Below are 20,806 nucleotides of genomic sequence, written 5' to 3' on the forward strand. Positions count from 1 at the left end.
ATGAGGTAGGCCTGGGGAGAACAAAGCTATAGTGATATTTTGAAATTCTTTATTTGCCCAAAAATGACAGCTGCATGCATTGATTTATCATAGTGAAGCACACAGTCTCTGGCATAGGTTGGTTACTAAAAGAGTATTCAGAAGCAAGCCTAGTTTCACAAACAAAGAGATTGGGGGATCATACTGTCATGGCAGGGTTTCAGAGGCAAAAATGAAGCTCCCAATTACTTCCAAATCCTACTTTACATGCTTTCTTATACTTGAAAATTTGCCACAGGTAATTTCCTTTTAGAGTAAGATTCTGTTTTAAAATATACATATATATATATACACCTATAAAAAGCATTACTCATTTCTGGTCCCTCTGTGCTAAACTTGTCATAGATGAAAGAGATAGAGAAGGGTTATTAATGAAAACGTGGATTTGAGGTAGATGGAACAAAAGAGTCTAATTTAAAGTATTTATACTTTATGGGTTCTTAGACTGACAGTGATTGAAATCTGTAAAGTCTAAGATTGACACATGAATGTATAGATAAAAGATGGTCTTAGAAGGGTCATTAATGAAACTGTCACAAACCAAGGATTACCATCAATTCAATATATGTTTGTGTGTGCATGTGTACAAGTATGTATGTGTGGGCTTCTGATTATCCGTGTGTTCACAGGGTGTGAGCATGTGCGTGGGTGGTGTGTGTGTGTGTGTGTGTGTGTGTGTGTGTGTGTGTGTGAGTGTGTGTGAATAAGAGCATCAGGGCAGAGGTAGGAAAACATGAAATAGGAATAAAGTTAAAGGTCTTTTCCCTGAGTAAAAAGAAAAGCTATAAAGGTCAGAGCATGGTGAGGGGTGGTGGTAGAACATTTATCAAAAAAGATGAGAGAACACTAAGCTTTGTAAATAATACAAAGTTGGTAAGATGTGGGAGAACTGTAGATTGACAGCCTGGGTGATAGATCACATCCCAGAAAGTCATCATCTTCTGGAAGGGCTCAGCTAATTGTCTGAGTGAGGCAATCATACTTTGCAGAAGCTTCACTTGGCATTTTGGGTATTTTTGTTTGTTATTGAGCTGAATTTATGTTTTTGCTTTGGTTTATTATGGGACCTCACAAGATGGCCTGCACAAGTTACAGTTCGTTGAGCTAGTTAATTAAGATGAAACTCTGCTGTGCAAGGTAAGAGCCAGAACCCTAAAACTTGTAAAAAATTCATGGTTTGTGAAGAAGGGAGTGCTTTGGATTAAAAAGTGAATGGCATATTCATAGCAGCAGTGGAGTACCAATTTGAAGGAAAATAGAATATTTTTAGATAGCCATTAGTTTAAAATCATGTATGAAATTAAGTAAATTTTAACACTGGCAATAAGAACTAGACTCCATCAAACATGCATATAACTGAAGGATCTAGTTCTAAATGATGGTCTATGAAAAGACCACCATGAAAGACAAGGTCTGTGGTGGAGGTTGAAGGGACTTTGACACAACAGAAAGGCCTATATCACCTATAAAAACAGTGGCATTATAATGTTGGAATAAGGAGAACTTAGTATAAAGAAATTCATATGGAGTGGTCAGAGGACTAATGACTAAAAGAAAGTTAAAGGAGATTTTTCAAATTCTTGGCTTATGATTTTTTACTGAGGTGCACCCTTCATAGTTTCAACATCTTCCTGGCCCACAACTCCATAATATGTGTTTTATAGAATGCAGCATTCTGAAAAGATTTATATTTCTAGAAAGCCTAGTGTGGGGCATTGTGGCATTACTTGCATGTAAGACCAGCACAGGGATATAATGAGGATTGTACTTAGAAACAGTTAAGCCAATATATTTCAATCCTCAGTAAGTCCTACTTTCTAATATCTCAGGGCTTCTCTATCAAAAGAGGCTTGGTTTACTTGAACATAGGAGTGAAGACAATACAGGATGGACACAATAGAAGGAAATTTCCTGTCCACAGAAATGAGGGAAATCTGCCCTTCCAGCCAAAGAGTATTGGAAGTAAAAAAGAAATAGAAGGATGAAGAGACCAGACAGAAAGGATCTTATTGCCTTACACCACCAGAGTCTACTTGAAGGAGGAAGTGGTGACATGTAGAAATGACCAGATAAACATGACAGCATTCAAGCATATCAGGGCTTCTCTGACAGTAGATCAAGAGAGGTGGCAGGTCTTTCCTATAAAAGAATAATGTCACAGCTTTAAGGGCATTTGTAGATGGATGTGGTTAGGTACAAATATTAAACCAACTCCAGATACTTCTTAGAGAACACATCAGTAGCATGGGACTGTTGAGATATGAGTGGGAGGAAGAAAGGCAAATGGAATTCATAATCAGAATAGGACTTTAAAGGTCAGACAGGATCAGTTGTACCTCAGCCATCACTGTCCACTGATAAAGCTGAAACAACAACTCCACAGCAAAGATCCAGAGACTTTCCTCTCTATCATCTTAAAGTTAGGCAAGAAAGTTAAGACAATGGGTGAGAGAGGAAGATCTAAACAGCCAAACCACCCCAAACAGACAGACTTAACCAAATAAGATTGAGTCCTCCAAAAGTGACCAGTTAAACCCAGAGCCTCAGAGGTATGGTTAACCGGTAATTTAAAATTTTGTGATGATCCCCCATACCTCCAAATCTTAGCAGTTAGAAGTAGGCTCATAAAGATGGCATCATGAGTTACAGATCACAATATATTCTGATTTCTTTGAGCATTTGCAATATATTTGAGATATCGCTACACTGGGATGGGATTATATCAGTAAGTAAAACAAAAAGGTCCACAGTTAGAATTGCATTCTAAAGCTAGAACTCTGGTCATATAAAAGGTGTGGCTGCTGCAGCCTTGAGGTCTATCTAAAAGTAGGCAACAACAGAATATCTTTCTATAAACAACTGAAGTCTACGTAACAATTTGGGAGAAGGCCTCTCAAATTGTTAAAAATGGGGAGAGTGGATGGCTGCCTCCTCTCTCTTCCTGATCTAATGAAGAAACAGTATTTCACAAATTGAGGCTAAGTACATATAAAATGTTTATAACAGGACAGCATTTTAGAGAAGCACAGGATCTTAATTCACACTATCAACATGACTTATCCTTGATGATGTTAAGGTTGAATACATAGTCGGGGTAACATTTGCCAGATTTCTCCACTGTAGAGTTACTTGTTTCCCCTTTCCATAGTCCACTCTTTGGAAGCAAGTCACAAAGTCAGCCCATACTGAGAGGAAGTTAAGCTTCACTATTGTGAAAGGAAGAGAAGAATATCTATACAAATTATTTAGAATTCTTCCATATGGGGGATTTCTCTCTTCTTCCCCATTTATTTATTCAATAATTTATTTATATCACTATGGGGCCATGAATATTCATTTGGTGATCTGGATTACAACCTAATATTTCATCATTTATTTTGTTCATCGAATTATTCTAACTTGAGAAGAATATCTATACAAATTATTTAGAATTCTTCCATATGGGGGATTTCTCTCTTCTTCCCCATTTACTTATTCAATAATTTATTTATATCAGTATGGGGTCATGAGTATTCATTTGGTGATCTGGATTACAACCTAATATTGCATCATTTATTTTGTTCATCGAATTATTCTAACTTTGGCTGTCGGGGAGCTCTTTCAAGTTGACTCTTACGTCCCTTTGAAATGCCTCCATCAATTTGTTTTTGAATATTTCCTTACTTTTTGGCACAACAAGATGTCCTTTTATTGGAGAATGGCAGTAGAAACCAAGGTCTAGCACTGGGTGTGCTCATTGCTACTGGAGTATCATTCTAAGACCTCTCAGCACACAGAACTAGGAAACATACATATGTATTCTAAGCCACGTATACAAACATATCTAAAATGATTTCTGTAACTATATATCTCTATGTTAAGCTAAAAATGGTTTTATAATGATATCTCTGACACTAACCTAGTAGCACATTGTTCATCATAGCCTACCCTCCACGCTCCCGCTTTGATCTTTCACAGTAAAAAAATCTGGCTTCCGCCACTCGCCATTCGTTTATTCATTGGTTAATCCCAGTATTCATGTAAAGCGTAGCCTACCCTCCACGACCCCGCTTTGCTCTTTCACAGTGAAAAATCCGGCTTCCACCACTCGCCATTCATTTATTCATTGGTTAATCCCAGTATTCATGTAAAGCAGGCTTGGAATTGTTAACTCACATCCCATGAAAAATCACTTTACCAACTAGAACACAGTTGTTTATGTCTAGTTCCCTTTGTCTTTAGTCTTTCGGTCCCCGATCAAAACACTGTTTCCCAAAGTTACTTAGATCAGCTTCTTTTTTTCTCCATTTTTCATGTCATTAAATACCTTGCCAAAGCATAGTTTCTAATAGATGAATAGTGTTCAAGAGAATAAGCTAGCTAAAATTAACCTTTCCTTAGGATGTTCCTTTGAATGGCTTTAATCATTATTCTAAGTACTTCGTGCCTGTCCAATAACATAGATATCCTGAGACAAAGAAATAGGCTGCCCAGAATCATGGAATATTAGAATGCAAAGGACTGTGGATATCATCTAGCCTCTTCTTGCAATCAATACCAAAATAGTCTCTCCTTGGCAAATATTTTCTGCAGAAACATTGAACTCACTACTTTCCAAGAAACAATAGTTCTTTAGTTAGCTGTAATGTTTAATATCTTCTCACTTCTAGTGTCCCCTAGTAAAATGCTGGGGTTTTGTTGTGGTTTTAAGTTTCAGCATTTAGAACATCAACTGCAATCTTTATTTTCAACCTCATAAATATATTTTTAAAAAATCAAGTTCTTAAAACTCAAAAAAGATAAGACGTACAAGAAAAATAGCAATTGGCTTTTCATACAAGAACTTAAATGTAGCTTCTGTTAATATATCATGTTTTATTGGCATATTAAACTATGGATTATACATCTTTTTCTTGCCTAATTCCTGTAATTGAGAGAAAATGATATACAATTACATCAATTTAAACTACACAGAATGTTCTGATTATTACTATTGGCTTACAAAAGCTATTAATTCAACATATCCAATCAGCAGCGAATTCTTTTAGTTTGAATTGTATTGATTTTTTTAATGGAGTATTAGAACATAAGTAGATAAACTCAAAGGATTCTTGGACTTTATGTCCTTTTTTAGTCAACCCAAATCCATCTGCAAAGAGAAAGGAAGGGTTAGAGCTAATATATATGTGAAAAATATGACCAATCATTGTTAACTGTGTTAAATGTCTTGGAATAAGTGAAGCCGCTCAATGCAGTATGGTGCAGGCTCTGAAATCAACCTGCTTGCACTCGAATCCCAGCTTTGCTGTTCACCAGCCATGTAATCTCTCTAAGTCACAGGTTTTCATCTTTAAAAGTACAGATAACAATTATAATTACCTCCTAGAGTAGTGGTGTGGATTAAATAAAACAGTAACTATGAAGAGCCCAGTGCTGGGCATACAGAAAGCACTCAATACATGAGTCATTTCATAATAGAATTATAAGAATATTTCAATAGTGAGGCAGTAACTGAAAAGGTAATATGGTTGAGAATCACATAGAAATGACTCCAAACTAGTGCTAATTCCTATGTGTAGGTTTAGGCTCCTGCATCGTTCATATGCAATACTCTGTGTAGAATAATAGCTACTTAGAGAGCAGGATTATTCTTGGATTAATCACCACAGTCTGTCAATAACTCAAACCTAAAACTAGAAAGGTGACTATAGCATTGTACCAGACTTATTCAGAAAGGACTCCATTACAGTGAGAAATATGGTGGGTCGAACTACACAGAATCAGGCAAAGCAGCAGGTAAAAAAGGAAAAAATTGCTGAAATTGTTCTGATGCCTGAGATAAGGAGATAGTAGACCTGTATGTAGGATACCAGACTCTGTACGATATCTGTGCATTCTGAAAAAATATATTTTTGTTCTTTTTTTTTTAATGTTAAATGCTGGTCTTCTGGAAAACTTCAGACTCTATTACTATGATAAAGAGAAACAAAGAATGTGTTTCTTACCATGCTTAACCCAGCATTGTATGATGGCAGCAGTAATGCAAATGAGACAACCCCAAAAGGAGTGAGAAGCCTCAAGGGATAAAATTTGGGCTACTCACACAAACCCTCCCCAAAACAACTTTCTACTAAAAAAATATGGAAGTTCTAGTTTTGATTACCAAGGAAGATTGTACTCATTTATTCTGGCATCAGCAATTGAACAAATATTTATTAAATAGTTAGTAGGCCCTAGGAATACTGAGCAAAACAAAATATGGTATCTTTTCTCAACTCACAGTGGGAGGAAGATAATAAGAAAGCCACAAAAACACACTTTCAAGGCACTGTTGGGAATAAAAACCTAAACTGTAAATCTCCATCTGCCATTGGACATTAGAGAACTTCAAGTGTCTTTGACTCCATTCGAGGTGACTCAGCGTGGGTCAACACTGTCGCTTGCCTGGTTCTGAGTTCAGAGCCTAGTTATGATCAGCAGGCTTTGGGCAGTTCCTGAGAAGCAGTCTAATATTTTGGGGTAAGTCTTTGTGTGTACTCTGTTCTAAAACCCCAGTCCTGTGACAAGATTCTTAATATCAGAATAAAAGGGTTTCTTGTTGCCAGTTACCCATCTGGATCTGAGAATACTGACTGTACCAATTTTCCTATGAGTACTCTTGCTATTTGCTAGACCTCCATCATCTGAAGGTTCTACTTTTCTGTGCTGCTTCTTGACCTCTAATATCTTCAAGGGCCTAATTAGAATCCAACTTCCTCTATGATTACTTCCACAACTACCCCAATTCTCTTTGGTCATGTTCTGTTTTCAAATAGAACTCATAGTCAGTATGAGGTAATTTAATTTTTGGTAACAAACCATCTCAGCATCTGCCATCCATTGTACTTAGGTGAGTTTTGATTTGCCCAAATCATTTGCATGATTTGCATGGTTGTGGGGCTGGAATCATGACACATCCTTTCTCTTTTACAATTCTAGCCCAACATGGAGTTTATTTTAGGAATTCATTGAATCCTTGCTTAAAATATTGCTGATTCTGAACTATGTAAAACAAATAGAACAGGTTTAAAGAAGATTGGCAGACAGCATCATTTACTTTTCAAAATTTCATTGAGCCAAACTGAAAATGTGTTACACTGAAAATAACTCCAATTCCTAAGCATATTATAAGAAAATATTCATACTATACGATGTGTTGTCTAAGGCTCATCAAATCTTGAAAGAGTTCTAATAAATCTTAATCAACGAATGAATAGATTTTATTTCAGAATATGCATCTAAAAATACCTTTGTGAAAGAAGTTTTCCCTTTTAGATTAAAAGAATCTAAGAAGGCTTGACAACTAAATGCAATACATGTTTCTGTACTAAGTTCTGAGCTACATTAAAACAAAACAATCTTTTTATTTTTATTCTCTTTCTCTCCTATAAAAACCAAAAAAAACCCAAAAAACAAAAAACACCCAAATAAACATAAACCAAAAAATTCCCCCTAACATTACTGAGATAAATGGCAAGCTTTGAATAAGGTCTAGAAATTAAAGTATTATATCAATGTTAATTTCCTGATTTTGACAATTGAACTGTGATTATGGGAGAGAATGTTCATGTTTTAGGAACTATAGTTTAGTAGTTATTCTTTTCTAAAAGAAAAGAGGTTTAGGAAAATGCGATGAAATATCCTTTTCTGGAAGAAGGACATTCTCTCAGATGACCGCAGTTTATCAAAATCAGGAAATTAATACTAATACATTATTAACCATTATCTAATTATACAGCGAGAGAAAGTATAACAAAGCAAATGTTATAAAATGCTGTCAGCTGGGGAACATGGATGAAAGATATACAGGAATTCTTTGTATTATTCTTATAACTTTTTTGTAAGCTGAAAATATTTGAAAATAAAACCATTAGATTTATGATTCAAACTAGTAAAATATTTAAAGTATTATTTTGCTGAACATGCTGTCTAGGCTGTCCAAGCTGCTATAACAAAATACCATAGACTGACTTAGAAATGACATAAATTTATTTCTCACAGTACTGGAGGCTGGAAAATCCAACATCAAGGTGTCAGCAGATTTGGTGTCTGGTGAGAGCCCCCTTCCTGTTTGATTGATAACCATCTCCTCTCTGTGTCCTCAAGTGGTGGTAGGGCCTAGGGAGCTCCCTAGGGTCTCTTTCATAAGGGCAAAAATCCTATTAATGAAGGCACCAGCCGAATGACCTAATCACCTGCAAAAGCTCCACCTCCAAATACTATCACGTCAGTGATTAAGTTTCAACATAGGAATTTTGAAGAGACACATTCAGTCTGTTGTACATGCTTTATGCAATCTCTTCTACCTCTAAATTCTCATAACATTTCTCTTTTACCTCTTGAAGCCTGTGTTTCATATTTTGATGTGCGGTTTAGGCATGACAAATCCTTCCCCCCCAACCCCCTAGAACTTTGTACTAAAATACAAAACCCTATACAAAGTAAATAATCAAATAGTACGTATTTATTAATTTAAAAATGAAAAGAAAGTACCTTTCTAGAGTATTATTATGATTCTAAATAAACACTTGAAAGGCTGTGCATTTGCTAGTATTACTGAAAATTTTGTCGAAATATTTTATATTTAAGAAAATAATACAATGTTTAATACACATATGAAAAAGTTTCCCCTCATTGTTTGACTTAACATCAAAAACGTTAGAACATTACTTTTCAACTATGTCTTTCCATAATTGCCTATCTCAAATAAAAGATGGCCTGTCAAAGTCACCAGTGCATGATTAACTTCCAAAACAATATTGGTTTATACAGTAGATGTCTGACAAAAACAGAAATTCAGGAAAATTGATGACAAGAAACTACCTAGAATAAAATAGGAGCAGAGATGACACTGTAATTGGCAAATAATGAAATGAAGAGAGTGTGAACACTCTTTAAAAAAACATGACCTGAACAGGAAGAGAAGTGGAAAGGGGTACAGTTATTGATATATGTTTCCTTCCTAGAATTTATCATTGCTTATAAGTCTTACATGAGGGCAGGAATTATGTATGCAGAATCCTAATGTAGCATACCCAGTAGAATCTTCACAGTCTATAAATATGAATGAATGATTGAATGAATGAGACAGGCTTGCATTTTTTTCTGACTCAATAGTAAAGCTCTGTCCAGCTTACACAAGGAGACAATAGCTCTTGTTTCTGGAATGTGGGTCACTCATACACCTAGCCACTACAATCAGATTTTATTTAACCCTTCATCTGATCTGTGATACTTGCCTCTCCTTGCTACCTCTAGTTCATCAGAAAGCTTCCTAAGTGCAACAACAAGCATCAAAGCATTTTAACCTCCACAATAATCAATGCATCCACCTCTTCTTCTAAAGAGAGAAGGCTTTCACAAAGGGAGCCCTGGCCAACAACAGAAAACATAGAAACAGGATGTTCTGAAAACAAGACCTGGTATTATGGAAACAGTACTGCTGGGGGTAGTTGATACTGGATCTTGGTGAGAGTAGCAGTCTGATCTCAGAAAGCAATGGCTCATTGATAGAAACTGTCACAGGCCTCAACTTGTCTTGGATGAACCCTCCCCTGCACTAGGGAAACTGAGGGAAGTGGCTTAGCCTTATTCAGTGGGACACAAAATAAATAAGGATTCATCTTAGAAAATGGTAAAAGAGTTACCCTGTAAAGAACATCAGAGTATTAATTACCAGCAATTCTGGTTTGGAAACCAATCAGTTATGAGTTTCCAACAGTGACTAATGTACCACAAAACTGAGTTTGTGAATCACCAATCTCAGAACCAGAAGAGAACCATAGTTAATCATGAATAGTAAATGGCCATCTGTACCTTGACAACACTGAGATTCTGTTCCCCCATTCAACATGCAAAAAGCTGATGGATGGTTATGATTAAAGTGATTTAAATAATGGCAGCTATTCTGATATAATTGTCACCTAAATAGAAGATCTTAATTCTAATAGGCAGATTTTAATCAAAACACACAAAAACAAACACTTTTTTTTTTTGAAGGAAGACCTTGATGCCAGCAAAAAACACTATCTTAGCAGCATTCTATTCTGAGACATTTGCATTATGGCACTGAAATATTTGCAGGATGAAGATAAATACAAGATATTCTAGCAACGGTCACTTAAAGATGTGGGCAAACGACAAGAGGAAAGATATCTCAGATTTTTAACAGGTCAAGTCATAGAAATATTTGTTGTTTTGTTAAGAATATGAAAGGCTTGCATTTTTAGTCTACTAAAGAGGTTGAGAGCGGGGCTTGAATCATGAGAAAGAATGAAAAGATTGGCAGACATTTCCCACTCCGCTGAAGTAAATCAAGTCATTAAACTTGGTTAAATGTTGCTTTCTCTCTTCTAGAATTTATTGTTTCTATTTTAAATCAGTGCATTTATACTGTGATGTGTGAACTCAGGGATCTTTGGAATCATGATTTATACTTTAGAAACTTAATAAGTATGATAGGCTTCATAGCTCAAGGGAGTATTCCATTCAACCAGCAAATTTCAGATTGAAGAGGAATAACTCTGTTTCACCAATAACTGTTACACAGAAAAACTAAGCAGTATTTCCAAGCCCTTATTAAATGGCTTTCTTTCAAAGATTCATAAATCCAAGGATTGTTCGTAGGCTCAATGTTGCTATCCCAGGCTATAGCAATTAGAATGAAGGCCTATAACAGGATGGTATTACTTAAGTAATTTAAGACCAGTTTATTTAATTATTTACTGTCAAATTTCACTTGTTTTTAAGAAATAAGGAAAAGAACCTAAGATAAAAACTTTCAGAGTCAGTATGGGGATAATGGTTGCTTCACTACAGTTCTACATCTCATGGTATTTTAATGAACTTTCTAGTTGCAGACAGAACACATAATTTGTGGGTAGAACAATAATTACCAAGATTATTTTTTAAAGTACTGAAAATAAATATTTCTAAATTTTTTTTCAGAAAAAGTAACTGAAGCATTATTAATCTTATAAAGCATCAGTTAATCACAGACTCAAAATACTTTTAGTTATCCTTTTCAATAAAGTACTCTATCTGAAGAAATTTATAGAAATATAGAGAATGGTAGATTTGAAGGTCCTCAGCAAAGTAATTAATTCAACAGGAATGCAATTAATAATTCCTGTGTGTCAGGCACTGTGCTAAGTCCTAGGGACATAGTAAGTAAGATGCTATTCCTGTTCTCGGGTAACATGATATAGGCAGAAATATGTAGAGAACTTCATCACCATTTTGACTTTAATACACTTCTTTAAACTTTAAAAGGTACTTTAACTAAAACACTATGAACTCTTTATTCTCCACCTTTCTACTAAAAATGTTTGTAAATTTTCACTACAGAATTTAACTTTAGAGGCTTTAATTCAAGAACTTAAGAGGTAGCAAGTAATTTTAAATGAGCACCTTCTCTTGAAAAAAAAAAAAGGACATGCTCTGAAGAAGATAGATCAATAAATAGCCAAATTAGTAAATGTATTTAAATTTTTCTTTGGGAATATTCGTTTTTAAATGTAGATGTCTCTCCAGTCTTCTCTCCCACCTTCTGAGGATGCTCACTGTTCCTACTTCTCTTTTCTTAATTATTCATTGACCCAGTACAAGTCTGATCTCTGTGATGAACATTCCAGAAAATGATTCTTGCGAAAGCCACCACTCATTGTCTTCTTAGAGTTAAATCCCAATGAACGCTTTGGATTTTTATCTTATTTGGCATATTTCCAGCATTAGACTGTTGACACTGCTGTCTCTTGACATATATATGTTCATCACCTGGCATCTATGACACACATTTTTCATATTCCTCATTCTTTCTATTTATCTTTCTCTATCTTCTTCGTAGATGCCTCTTCTGCCTGTTCACACACACAAAAAAAACCTCTACAGGTTTTATCCTAGCAGATCTTTTATTCTCACTCTACACCCACTCGCTTTACCCTAAATACCATATACACGTAGATAACAACTATATGAGGGTAAAAATATAAACCAAAATATAAATTTTAGTTATATTTCTGTCTCAGACCTCTCTCCAGATCCAAATAAAGAACTGCTTATTAGGTATCTCTATAAGCTCATCACCTCAACTAACATATTCAAGTCTGGACTCATTACACCTACCAAGACCTCCTCCTCTACCAGGGTCTCCCATCCTTGTGAACAGTATAATCATCTGCTCAGTTGTCCCAGCCTAAACACTCAATGCTGTCCTTGACTTCTCCCTCTCCTCACTCCATGTACCTAACCAATTACCACATTTCTCTCATCTGGCTCTTGCTTATCTTAAGAATACACTTTGGTTCTCTTTTACAAAACCATCCATGGAGCTTGCTTAGCACCACATCACAGTACCCACAGGTCAAGCCATGATTAGGAGAGAAGGAAGTATAAACAGTGGTAGTCAGAAGTGAGAGAGAAGATTAGAGAGACATCTATATGTAGAAATAAATATTCCATACCCATTGTTGGTGTTGCTTCCCCACTTTATATTTCTCATTGGACAGAAAAATATGTTATCAGAGTCCTCATTTTCTCTATCAAAGTTGAGGTCTCAGCACCATGGAGAACACCTGGTGCTGAATAATAACAATCATAATACTAGTTAAAATAGCAATAACTAATATGCAGTAGTAAGGACTGAAAGCCAGGCAAGTGGCTCAAGATTCTGTGCTCTAACCACTATTTCACATTGTACTCAGCACTTAATAAGTTTTAACTTAAATAACTTAATAAAAACAAGGCTTGTTCTTAATTCAGCAAAATGATATCTAGAAGGCCATAGGAATACGTTAATACTCAGGCATAAAATTTCTCAGACATAAATACAGAATTTACTTTTTAAATGAAACTCTACAATAATGTGACAACACAGTAATTCAACAATACAATTTTTTCTCACTCAATGTGAAAATCCTTCTATACCATCCCTGAAAGATCATCTAGCCTTTGTAGGAATACTTCTACTGATGGGGAATCAGCACTTCATTAGGCAGATTTGTTCAACATTGAGAGGCTCCCATTGTTAGGAGATTCCTTCATATATGAATCTAAATCTGTTACCATGTGATTTACTTTCATTGGTCCATGTCTTAGTCGATTTGTGCTGCTATCACAAAATATCACAGACTGGGTGGCTTAAAAATGATGAAAATTTATTTATCACAATTCTGGAGGCTAGGGAGTCCAAGATCAAGATACAGCATGGTGAGGGCCTTCTTCTTGGTTCATAGCCAGTGCCTTCTCACTCGGTCCTCACATGGTGGAAAAGGCTAAGGACCTCTCTGGGGGTTTTTTTATAAGGGCACTAATCCCATTCATGAGGGCTCCAACTTCATGTCCTAAGCACCTCCCAAAGGCCCCACTTCCTAATACCATCACATAAAGCACTGGATTTCCACATAGGAATTTTGGAAGAACAAAAACATTCAGACCATAGCAGTCCATACCCTGCCTTCTGAAGCAAAGCAGACAGAAATACTCTCTTCGACATTTCAATCTTATAATAGAAATAGCATTATAGAGCTAAAAAGATCACACAGAATAATAAAACACATCCCTTTAGCATAAAAGAAAATGGAAACATAGTCATATAGGTCATACAACTAGATATTGATAAAGCTATTTACTAAAACACTTTTGACTGACATTGCCTTTAATTCTTAGGTCTTTATTACTTTACTGCATTTTATTATTATTTTCTTATTATTATGTTACTCTCCCACACCATGTATATTCAGATAATAGTCATTCCTTGATTAGCTCTTCACTGATCAAAGTCATTTTGTTAGACTTTAAGAATAACCATGTTATTGAAAGCAGAAAAAACAGCAGCAGCTACATTTGTTTCCCAGATAAGATTTAAGGTAATTATGACCAAGCGATGGCCACCCAAATCATTACAGTACTAAAGTACTTTTTATAATTTAAAGACACTAATCATCCAAAAAAATAAATGATAATCTTCTATATGCATCAGAAATGAATAGAAGCGGACAGTATTACACAGATGCACACAGCAACACACTATTAACATTGTTTTCCAATTTCTCATAGAGCATCTAAGTAATCACAGACCACAATTTTTACTAAATACTTCACCACTATGACACCTGGATTACCATCTTTCCAGCCCCCATCATCAGTTTTCTTGCCATTTATTGTTCAGCTCTTAAACCAAAAAAAAAAAAAAAAAAAAATTAGCTTTCTATTGTGGTGTCACTCCACGTCTTGGGATCAATTTCTCTGTATATCAAATGGGCTAGTATATATTGCAGTACCAAACAATCCCTGACAATCAATGCTTAACATTTGCAAAGGATCATTATTTTATTTTATTTATTTTATTTTATTTTATTTTTTTTTTTAGGCAAGGCAACCCTTGGTTGACCTCACAGACTGCAAGGACCTTGTCAGCTTATGATCCTTCATTTATTTATTTTTATTTTTTACAGCTACAGCACCTGGTCTTCCTAGGTGCAAAGGATCATTTCTTGCTTACACCACAGGTCTACTGTGTTGTTAAGGATGCTTGCTTTACCCTGGTCATTCAGGGAAACTGAATAACAAGGGCTCCAGCTAGACACATGCTTCTGCAGTTGCTACCAAGAAAAGAGTTCCCTTCAGTGCTTCTCATTGACAATTAAATGCTTCTTCCTAGATATGACACATGCCAGTTTCACTCACATTTCATCTGGTCAAAGCAAGTCATGTGATTAAAGGGGTAGAAATGTGTAATTCTGTTATATGTTTGGAAGACAAAGAACTGGAATATTTTAAAGCCTTAATGATCACATCTCCCAATCCCTTCTGACAACTCCTCTACTAGAAGGGTGTCTCCCCTTATTTAAAAAAAAAGAAAAGAAAAAAAAAGCTAAGCCCTCAGAAAATATCATCCTTAGATGCTTGCCATCGAATGCATACAAATTGTACCTCTAGAGAGAAATAAAATGGAGACAAGAGTCAACATAAATATCATGTTACTTATTTTCTCACATATTTGTTCTTTTACTTCAGACACAAATGAGTGAAATGGTTTTTGGTAACCCTTCTGAAAAATAGAATAGTGCATGGCACTCACCTAGGATTTAGATTTTTATCTTTATTCTTTTTAATTATCCAAAGGGCTGAGAAAAGGGATTTGAATGGAAAGACTGTCAATATTCTTCCCTTCCTCTTTAATATTTTCAAATACAGCCACAATTTAGTCTCCTCGCAGACATAAAAACCCATGTGCTATAGCCTTATCTTTGCACAATTACAGAAAGAAATGTAGAGACATCTATCACTAAGAAACAAGGAAGAATTCTGTCACGCAGTTGCAAACAAAAGAGTTTCTGACAGGCATTTGTGAGTTAAAGCAGCAACACATTAAGTAAAAGGTAAGTTTACTAGAACAAAATTCCACATTGTACTGTTTAAACTGCTGTACATAATCACATTCCAACTGGGGAAAGCTTTCCTTTGCAAAATTTCCTTTCCACCATAGATTTTTCGCCCTAACCTCTCTTTCCTTAACTAGGGCAAATCCAAAAGAAAACACCTCTTTCTAAGTGGGTAACAGATAGCACACAGTATGCAAATACTATTTTCATTTCATTTAAAACCTTGCTAATGATTTCTGTATTTTATCTCCTAGAACTGAAAAAACTCAGATGACCTTATACTAGCTAAATCCTTTTTATTTAAAAAGTATGAACAAAAAGGAGGATTTCTTTGCTTCCCACATAATTTCCATATTCAACTTTTTGTATCATATTTTCCTTTTTTAACACCAAGAATATTGTTGTCAAGATAACCTAACTATAGAAATGGATAAAATAGAAAAAAAAAACTATTTTAAATGACATTTAAATACTCCTCCAGTTATTTTATGCTCTCCATGATTTGAAATATTACTTTCAAAATGTAACAATAAAAAAATCATCTCTCATAATTATCTTCTATCAATAATTACATAGAAACTGACTATAAGAATAAGTGTGTTTTAGTTTATTCTCCATTCAAAAAATCTATTTGTCAGTGACTAAATTATTTTAACAACATTTAAAATATGCTTTAGATTACCTATTGAGGTTATGTTATCACATATGTCAAAAGTAAACCCATTTGTATTAAAGAGATTGGTAATATACAGACTTGAGTAGTAACATTCAAGGAAAAATGTACTAAGATGTTCAGAAAAAATCTAGTACGATTTCCTGTCCTCTGAGACAGCAATTGCAATTAACAGTAGCTAATCACAATAGCAACAGATGACTTCAGATCACTATACATGGCTCACCTTTGCAAATATATACTATGACCTCGTTAACTTGCCACACTGAACAATAACCAATGGGCTGCCTTTGAAGATATGTTAATTGATACAAAATATCTGTCAATATAGTAAGTATATATTGTTTTAAAAGAGATCATAAACACTGTTAACATTAATCTATCTCCTTATATACTATATTCTTAAAACACCTGTAAGAGAATTCTATAGGTGAAATGATTTTCCAGAATCTCACATTCTTATCTATCACCTTACCTAAAAAGTGATTAAAGACAATCATTTAGAAATTTGCACACAAATATATCTTTTGTTCTTCTGGAGGCAGTCTGGTGTAATAATTAAAAACTGGGGCTCTGAAGTCAGAGGTCTAGTCTATGCTTATAATAGTAGTACCTATCTTATAGGGTTGTCAGGATGAAATGAGTAAATATATAGAATGGTAAGTACTTAGCACAGTGCCTGGAGCAAAACGTATCTTCAATAAACATTTGCTATAATATACTGTATATAATATACTGTAATACTGTATATTATTCGGAGAAGCTACATGGGGAACTAAACAGGAAAAAAAATATGAAGGTTAAATACACTGCAAAGATAGACCACACTTCACTCATAGACACAAGATGTGAATAAATCATGTTCATTTCTATAGCATTATTGAAAAATATACTTTTGTATACCTGCTAAAAATTGGGTTCAAAATGCCACATATCTCTAGCAATATTTAATGATAGTGCAAAGATACAAAAATAGCTTGGAGTGTATATTTCCCAAGTACGTACTATGATTTTTGTAGCTTGTACATAAAAACAAAACAAAACAACAACAACAACAACAACAAACCTCAGAATTAAATCCAGGAATAAACTTTTTTTTTTTTTTTTTCATTTCAAAAGGCAGGTGAACAGAGTGGAACTTACCAGGCAAAAAAATATCACCCATTATAACTTTTCTGCATGTTACTATGCATAACGTTTCATACATCAGGTTGAATCACTGTGCTTTGGCAGTGTCACAGAGCCAGGAGAAAGTACCCTTCTTGCTGTCTCTATATTCCTATCTTTTTTGTCTAAACTTGTTCAGGTGCACATAAATAATGGTTACTCCACTGAAAACAAAGTTCTCTAAGACATGAGTTGTTTTTTTAATAGCAATGATGGGGCCAAAGAGCTAAAGGAAACTATGTAAAGAAGAAATGCAAATGAGCCAGATGTGATTCATAAAGAGGTTTCTTCTCTGTATAAATTCTTCAAAGAAAATTATTACATGGCAAATATATTGGAAATTTAGCATTTACTAAAGACATTTTTATATTATATATCATTGATGAAAATTATAGCTTGTTTTTGCTGAGTCAAAAACCTATTTACCTCTGATGAAATCTATCCATCACTATATTACAAAACACATCTCTTATAAAAGTATATGAAACAATATGTAAGCAGAAATTAATTCATAAAATACTTAGGATATTGGTTTTAATAATTTTAATGGAGCATAGTATCCACTGATAATGCCTCTCTAGATAGAATTCTATACATCTAGAGAAAGCTATATCCAATCAATTCCTTTAGTGACTGAGGCAAGGCATAAATCAATAAATGAAACAATCTCTTACCAGAATAAAATGATCCTAACATTTCCTTTCTTCCAGAAAGCTCTTGCAGATTTTCCCCAATCAGGATAGGGTTTGTCCTGAAGCATCATATCAGTGACCTGAAGCAAAGAAAGAAACTTATTTAGCACTTTCGGAAATCTTATATTCAGGTTTAAATATGTAGGCAATTTACATTTTACTGAAAATAAAATATGTATGTATTTTAACATCAGAATGTATACAGAGATAAAAATTAGAATATACGTCCCAGTTAAAAACTTTAATAGTTCATTTGACTTTACATAATGAACAAGCATATTAAGGCCATTCAACATGTCAAATATTGAGATTGTTTTCTAAATGTCAATCAAGATTAGCTTATAAAAGAAGGTATCATTAAGATACCATTTACTTTTCTATAAACTAAACATATAATAAATAAAATACCATATTCTTTTTAACTTTGTCTAAATAGAAACTTCAAAACCCAAATATTTCCTAATGTGTCTAGATTTTTACCTATATCCCTAGTCAAAATATTACCTTCCTTTCTCTTTTTTTCTTCAAGGATATGTGAGCTATGGTACTTGAACCCGATTTTATGGCATATTTATTCTAATTACCTAGCATTCTCCCACCTCTTTGCCATCAGTAATTCTACTCCTTCCAAAAATGTTCTGCCTTTTTCATGTGCACAGATTCTGCCAGTCTTCTGAGGCCTAGGTAAAGTCATGTTACCATCCTTGTGTCTTCACTGTTCCCTTCCGATTGTAGTTGTCACATGTCATATTCTACCTTCTATTTTACTTACTTATGTATTTTTTTTCTCTACAAGGTTTTAAAATCCAAAAAGGTGAGATTTATCTTTGTATCCCTTCCAATATCAAAAGATCTTTTATATAAAAGACTAAAATATTTGCTCAAAGAAGAAATGACAAAATGCATTAGGATATAAATGCTTGCTTTTAAAAATGCATTAACAAAGTAAATTGCTCATGGGCAACATCCCATATTAATAGTTTCAGCAAGTGTCCAAAGTATCATAAATTGATGACCTATTATAAAAGCATCTTTAAAACTGATAGGAATAGAGAATGAATTTCCTTTTCTAATAAAGGAAGACTTGTTTGCATACATGTACACACACACAAACTTTTTTTCCCCTAGAAAATTGCCTTCCCTTTAAGAGAAGAGAACATTATATTATGTTTTTAATTAATAATGTTCAAATTCAAACAAGACAGAATTGAAATTGAGAAAACTGTATGGAATGAGATAAACTGAATAGAATAATGAAGAATTTTAGCATCCATTAAAATATATTTTTCTTTTGCCCTTAAAGCTTTAACATTTAAGTGGAACTTTCAACAATGGCTTGACCTAGAATGGGTGAGATTTAATCATTTATGATGATAGATTGTGATTCAGTAGGGAGTCTTTCTGGTTCAGGGACCCTTTCAATCCTACCGGACTTCCCACGAAGCCTCATCAATTCTCAAGCAAGCCCATTTTGTTGTGCCACATACATCCAAGAAATGGTCTCTGGAAACATTTACTGGCATGCCAATGCTTCACTTGCTCATTTAAGATGCAGTCAGAACAGTGGGTAAGGAGCCTAGTCTTCAGGACATAGTCGATCTTAATTTGTCTTTATATTCTTTCTAAACATCATTTCTAGGAATAGAACTCTCCCGCCTCTCTTGGTTGATGAGAATCAAAGCAAGTTCACTGACTTTCATTGTGTAAGACTGCAGATTTATGCCAGCTCTGTCTAATTTAGGGTCTACAATAATTTTGCGTAATGCGGCTTCACTGTTGATTCTGAAAAGATTCAACAATCATAAAGAGTTTTAACATAAACTCTGATAATTTCTTTAAATTGTTCATGACTTCATTAAGTATAAATGTAACTGATATTAAAAATTCAAAAATTAAAAAAAAAACTTGTTCTACTTTAAAAGGACACCTGTTTATTGATAATTTTCTCATCTATTTATTATCTTCATGACACATTAAAATGATAAGAGTTTATTTTCTTGCTCAGACTGATACCCATTAATTGGATCTTCAAACAAAAAAAAATCATGATATTTATCAAAATAAACAAAGGGAAGATGATAGAATAAAAAGTAACCATGAATTGAGTTACATTGTTACTAAAATGAATAAATGCAAAAGTAGAGAAATTTAAATCCCATATATTCTTGGACATAAAAAGAGTTTTATTCCATAATTTCACCTGAGGAAAGATCACTGTTTTTCCTAATATGACAATTTTATCCACTGCTCCTTTCCCACCTATTTAAAAAACAATCTTGTATAAAATTTTATTTTTACAAAACTTCAAGGTTAAGTAAATAAATACCTAAATATTTCACATTTCCCAGCCTTTTAAAAGATTTAATTAATTCTGTTGAGCAATATTTACCTTGTACCAGAAAGAGTCTGCATGGTAATAAATATTTTCAAGGAACAGAATGATTACTGGGTGGATTTTATTCAATTTTCAATGTTTTCTCCAGGGTACTTTCTGGGAAATACATATTATGTTTTCTAGAAGGAGGCAATCTGCTACTATATGACCAATTATTACAGCAGCATGTTTGTAAAAATGACATTCAAGGATAAAGGATTTTCCCAGGAAAATGACAAGATGAGGCACAAAACATTTTTTCTGATGCCAGACAGCTGGTCTTTTTCACCTCCAGCTTCCAACTCTCTATTTTAAGTCATATCATCAGATCAATGTCAGGTCACTGCTAAATTGGCAAGAGCAGAGACAGTCATTAAAGGGATGCATTCAATAAAGAAAAATCCAATTACTTTCTGCATTAGAAAAATCAAATTCATTTCTGGTGTTGGTCAAGGACAGG

The 20,806-nt window shown here is 34.3% G+C and overlaps 1 protein-coding gene across 4 annotated transcripts in view; it reads right to left on the minus strand.

Annotated features, from left to right (window-relative positions):
• The window catches only part of TMEM117 (transmembrane protein 117), a 372,922-nt gene that overhangs the window by 104,579 nt on the left and 247,537 nt on the right, over nucleotides 1-20,806 (minus strand). For all 4 annotated transcript variants that reach the window (XM_006916877.3, XM_015593145.2, XM_015593143.2 and 1 more), the window contains one exon: nucleotides 17,955-18,052. In XM_006916877.3, coding sequence (XP_006916939.1) covers nucleotides 17,955-18,052 — 98 coding nt within the window. The remainder of the gene's footprint in view (nucleotides 1-17,954; nucleotides 18,053-20,806) is intronic.

This window comes from Pteropus alecto, unplaced genomic scaffold, assembly GCF_000325575.1.
Source record: "Pteropus alecto unplaced genomic scaffold, ASM32557v1 scaffold196, whole genome shotgun sequence".
NCBI lineage: Eukaryota > Metazoa > Chordata > Mammalia > Chiroptera > Pteropodidae > Pteropus > Pteropus alecto.